General features: G+C 34.9%; 1 protein-coding gene across 5 annotated transcripts in view; it reads right to left on the bottom strand.

The window, feature by feature from the left end:
* VPS54 (VPS54 subunit of GARP complex) overlaps nt 1-6000 on the bottom strand; it is an 85528-nt gene that overhangs the window by 51426 nt on the left and 28102 nt on the right. For all 5 annotated transcript variants that reach the window (XR_014149310.1, XM_081833597.1, XM_081833596.1 and 2 more), the window contains 2 exons: nt 2855-2933; nt 1250-1284 (listed from right to left, as the gene is read on the bottom strand). Coding sequence is in view for 4 of the 5 variants with exons in the window: in XM_081833597.1 (XP_081689723.1) it covers nt 1250-1284; nt 2855-2933 (114 nt within the window). In the remaining variant the exon portion in view is untranslated. The remainder of the gene's footprint in view (nt 1-1249; nt 1285-2854; nt 2934-6000) is intronic.

Genomic DNA, 6000 nt, shown 5'->3' on the forward strand with positions numbered 1-6000 from the left:
ATCCATTTTATCTATATCCAAAAATTAGTATAAAGTGATAGGGAAAAACTAACTAGGGACATGAGTGTATTTTCTAGTCCCTGCTTTAGTATAATTAAAAGTACTGATTAATTCAATGAATATTTACTGATGATGTAACCCTTATGCTAGGCACTAAGGGGGAAACAAAGATAAATTATTACATAGGTCCTAATCCCAAGGATCTTTAGTCCAATGGTTGTGATAAAATATATACATAAATATCTTAAAAGAAGAAGAGTGACAAATGCCTTAAAAAGAAGGCACAAATCAACATAAAATACTATGGAAATTCAGCAAGGGGCCAATTATCTTCAGTTGGAAAGAAATGTATTCATGTAAAGTTGCCATTTAAGCAAGAGAATGTAAAGAAAGAATTAGATATGGGGAGGTGAGGAAAAGTCTTCCAGGCTAAAGGAACAGTGCAAGTAAAGAACAGAGCCTGCAAAATAGTTTGGATGAAGTAAAGAATGTGTAAAAATTAGTAAGCAAAAGTTGAGTGTGACTATGATGGAAATGAATAATCAAGGGCCTTAAATGACAGTTTGAATTTTATTTTGTAGGAATCAACTACTTTAAAAATGACTGCCTTTTTGTTTCTGTCTGTTGTCTTTCTATGTCTTCTCACCTTAGAGAGCAGTTATCACAGACCTCTTTGAGAATCTAATTAATGCAATAGACTCTTTCCCCGGGGGGGAAGAAAACATCTATTACACATCTCTCTAAAATTTTTCATATAAAGGACATGTCTCTGAACAATTTGAAGGGGTAGTAACATCAATAAAATTCTTTCTCAGAATGGAGAGACTTAGGGCGCCTGGGTGGCTCAGTCGTTAAGCGTCTGCCTTCAGCTCAGGTCATGATCCCAGGGTCCTGGGATCGAGCCCCGCATCGGGCTCCCTGCTCAGCGGGAAGCCTGCTTCTCCCTCTCCCACTCCCTCTGCTTGTGTTCCCTCTCTCGCTGTTTCTCTCTCTGTCAAATAAACAAAATCTTTAAAAAAAAAAAGAATGGAGAGACTTAAACATATTTGTAGATTTCAGTAATGAAGAAGAAATTGATGATGACAAAACAAAGAAGAAAAGTGATGCACAAAGTCCCAGAACAGGCAAAGTGGTTAAAGTGTAAGAAAGTCAAATGAAAGCTTCTTATAAGGCAAAACTAAAGATACTAAAGATTATAAAAAATTAAAGATATTAAGAAGCAGTATTCTCATTTATTAAGCTTTGTTACCTTAGGTACTTGCTCCAGATCTGTCCTGGATTTATCTATTAAAAAAAGGAAAAGAGAAAATATGATTTTTTTTACACTTGTTTTCATTTTATTCCATAAAATATACTCACCAACTAGATCTCAGGTCCTTTCCAAAACTATTCTTCCTGGGTTGGACTCCATGCCTTCCTGCCTCTTCTGTGAGCGCGCTTCATCAAATACCCTGCCTCTGCCTCTTTCCATATCTTCAGCCTCTTCCCTTCTAATAGTTCCTCTCTGTGTATATACATGCTCAGTTCTCTTCCATTAAAACAAACCAAAATAAAAAAAAAAAGATAAAGACAAAACCCAGGGCCTGGACTAGGCTGAGGCAAGGGAAGCCCTCCAGTACAAAACTTAAGGAAGCACTCACTCTCAGGTTATGCAAATGCGTCTCCTGCCTCATCTAGTGTTGACCATGCAAAAACATCTTACACTCTGTTCTCTCAAAACCCTATAACTCAAATCCTCAAGTCATATTCACAGTGGTAGTCTCCATTTCTTTCTCTTGTACTCACTCTTTAATATATAGGATTGTGTTTTCTGTAATCACCACTTCAAGTCTGAATGCCCTCCGTAAGAGATCCTAAATTGTGAAATCCACAGAAACTTCTCAGTGTGTAAACTGATCATTACCACCAACTGACTGGCCACCAAAACCTGTGCTTTGATCTCTAATGTATCTCTCAAATGCCTAAATTCCTCTCCATCTTCATTATAACTGCTATTGGGGCCACATGATTTCTCACGTGTATTACTGCAATGGCCTCCAACCGTCTCTTTGCCTCCAGTTTATCAACATCCTTAAATTTGTTTTCCACAACTGTTTTCACGGTGAAATGTATAATCATAAATCTGATGTCTGGTTAAAAATATTCTGTGGCTCTGTACAGCTTTTAGAAAAGAAAAATTCCTTAGCATGGCATACAAGGCTCTTCAGGATCTGACTCCCCTGCCTACTTCTTCAGCCTCACTTCTAACTCCCAGTAGAGCCAACATACTGAACTCTTGCAGTTCTTTGAACATGCTCTGTTTTTTTTTTTAATTTTGACTCTATTGCTTTGCATACACTGTTCCTTCTTCCTGGAAGGCCTTTTCCCCACATAAATCTTTCTCAGCAGCTAGTTTAGAACACAGGCAATCATCAACTCTAGAAGTTTTCTAAGGCTTAACAAATTAGGAGCTCTATACCATCTTGCCACGCTGAACTTACTGCTTGATATACAGGGCTTCAATTGTTGGTTTATTTATGTAACCCTACTCAGGAGACTATCAGCTTCTTGATGACAAGTGCTCTTTGTTACTCATCTATTTTTAAACAACAAGCAAAATACCAAGCACCCAGATGTTAAATAAATATTTGCTGAAATGAAGGATAACACTACAATGAGACCCACGGTTTTTCTCTTAAAAGCGTTTGGAAAAGATTACGATCATAGGCTATAAAAATCTCACTAAAAATAAAAATTATAGGTAGAACAGCCATCAAGGTCCCAAAATTAAGATTTTGTTTGTTGATATTTATGCTATGCTACAAATATCACATATTTAATCTCCATATTGTCTACAAATAGCACATATTCATACCATGAGTATATAAGAGAGTCCTGTCAAAGGTATCTTTAGAAGGACAAATATTCTTGCATCTCTCATGTATCTTCTCTCTCTATAAAAAGACAAATAATAAAATCAATGCTATGTAGCAATATGAATATTCAAAGCATCAAAATGTTTCACAAAAGAATATACCAAATTAGTTCTACAATTTTTAATGTGAAATCACTAGCCTCTTGAATTTAAACACAAATAAGTATGTTTAATAAACCAATACAAGCTCTATGAACATCTATATGCTTATACTCATCCCATTTTACATAATTATAGTAAAATCTCCATAATTTTAGCATGAAGTGGGAATGCAAATAAAAAATCCTTATTTATAGAACAGAAATCAATTGAAAATAGTTTTTTAAAACAAGCAAGAAAATGTGAAAACCTATATACCTAAGACAGGTTATTAGTTGACACTGAGTCAAGAAAGAAAGAAAGAAAGAAACCCTACACGGATTTCAGATTAGATGGTCACTAACAACAATTTTATCTTTTCAGAGATACCATAAATTAGGACACATAGGGAAAATGGAGTATGGAAAGGAAAAAACACTGAGCTAGTAGTGTTCAGAGTTCTAACAGCAACTGTGGCAGGAACTACAGGATTGTCTTCCAACATGGCTGTACCATTTTGCAGTCATACCCACAATGAGTAAGAGTTCCTATCAGTCCACATTCTTGCCAGCATTTGGTGCCGTCAGTGTTCTGAATGTTTGTAATTCTGATAGATACATAACAACAGCTCATTGTTGTTTTACTCTGCAATTCCCTAATGACGTATAATGTTAAGCATCTTTTCCTATGCTTATTTGCCAGCTGAATGTCTTCCTTCATGAGATGCCTGTTCATATCTTTTGCGCATTTTTTTATTATGGCAAATACATATAACATATATGCCTTTAAACTTACCACTTAAAACTCTTAGTGATGTTGACTATCATTCCATATACTTACTGGTCATTTTTACATATTCTTTGGAAAAATGTCCACTCAAGTCCTTTTCCCATTTTTTAGTTGTGCTGTTCTGTTGAGTTTTAAGAGTTATTTGTATATTTTGGATACCAATCCTTTATCATACAGTGTCTAGCCTGTATACATTCTTTTATTAGTGTCTTTCACAGAGAAGTTTTTAATTTTAACCAAGTCCAACTTCTCAATTTTTTGTTTCATGGATTGTGCTTTTGATGCCATTATCTAAAAAATTATCACCAAACTCAAAGTCATGTATTTTCTCCTATGTGATCGTCTAGTTTTACAATTTTGCATTTTACATTTAGAGCTACAATTCATTTTGTGCTAATTTCTGTGAAAGGTATGGGTAGTCTGTACCTAGATTCTTTTTTCTTCCCTTTTTTTGGGGGGGGGGGGTTGGGCAGGTATATGTCTAGTTGTTCCAGTACCATTTACTCAAAAGCTACTGAGTTACTTTTGTACCTTTGTCAAAAATCAGTTGACTATATTTGTGTGGGTCTATTTCTGAGCTATTTTGTTGCTTTGATCTATATGTTGTCTATTCTTTCACCAATACCACACTGTCTATAGTACTATAACCTCACAGTAAGTCTTAGTCAATTAGTTGTCAGTCCTGCAACTTTGTTCTTCAATACTTTGTTGGCTATTCTCTTTTCCCTTCCTATATAAACTTTGGAATCAGTTTCTTGGTATCTACAAAACAAATTGCTGGATTTCAACTGGGATTGTGTTGAATCTATAGACCAAGCTGGGAAGAACAGACATGTTGACAATATTGAATCTTCCTATTTACATACATGGAATCTCTCTCCATTTACTTAGATCTTCACCAATTCCTTTCATCAGTTTTGTAGTTATCCTCATATAGATCTTGCACATATTTTGGTAGATTTATACCTAAGTATTTTATTTTCTTTGGTGCTAATGTAGATGGTGCTGTGTTAACTTCAAATTCTAATTGTACATCACTAGCATTCAAGAAAGCAATTCACTTTTGTAATATTAACCTTGTATCCTGCAATCTGGTTATAACTGCTTATTAGTTCCAGAAGTTTCTTTTCTGATTCTTTGGGATTTTCTACATAGACAATCATGATATCTGTGAATAAAGACAGTTTTATTTCTTCCTTCCCAGTGTATATACCTTTTATTTTATTTTCTTGTCTCATTGCATAGTTAGGGTTTCCAGTATGATGTTCAAAAGGAGTGGTGAGAAGGGACATCCTTATCTTGTTCCTGATCTTAGTGGGAAAGCATCTAGCTTCTCACAGTGCAGGGTTTTTGTAGATGTTCTTTATCAAGTTGAACTTTCCCTATATTCCTAGTTTGCTGCGAGTTTTTATCATGAATGGGTACTGAGTTTTGTCAAATGTTTCCTCTATATCTACTGATATGAACATTATGATTTTTTCTTCTTTATCTTGTTAATGTATGGATTACACAAACTGCTTTTTGAATATTGGATCAGCCTTGCATAACTGGAATAAATCCCACTTAGTTATGGTACAGAATTCTTTTCATACATTATTGGGTTTGATTTTCCAATATTTTGTTAAGGATTTTTGCATCCATGTTCATGAGAGATAATAGTCTGTAGTTTTCCTTTTTCATAATGTCTTTGTCTAATTTCAATATTAGGTTAATGCTGCCTAAGAATAAGTTAGAAAGTATCCCCGTTGCTTCTATTTTCTGGAAAAGATCATAAAGAACTGGTATAACTTCTTGCCTAAATGGCTGGTATAATTCACCAGTGAACCCATCTGGCCCTGGTGTTTTCTATTTTGAAAGGTTATTAATGATTCAATTTAATACATATAGTTTTATTTGGAGTGTCTATTTCTCGTGTAAGTTTTGGGATTATGTCTTCCAAGGAATTGATCTATTTCATCTAGGTTACAGAATTTGTGGGCATAGAGTTGTTCGTAATATTCTTTTATTATCTTTTTAATGTCCGTGAGATCATTAGTGATGTGCCCTCTTTCATTTCTAATATTAGTAATTTAAGCCTTTTTTATTGTTATGTTAATCCCCATACATTACATCATTAGTTTTAGATGTAGTGTTCCATGATTCATTGTTTGTGCATAACACCCAGTGCTCCATGCAGAACGTGCCCTCCTCAATACCCATCACCAGGCTAACCCATCCTC

This window comes from Leptonychotes weddellii, chromosome 10 (assembly GCF_054177405.1).
Source record: "Leptonychotes weddellii isolate Sample4059 chromosome 10, ASM5417740v2, whole genome shotgun sequence".
Lineage (NCBI taxonomy): Eukaryota > Metazoa > Chordata > Mammalia > Carnivora > Phocidae > Leptonychotes > Leptonychotes weddellii.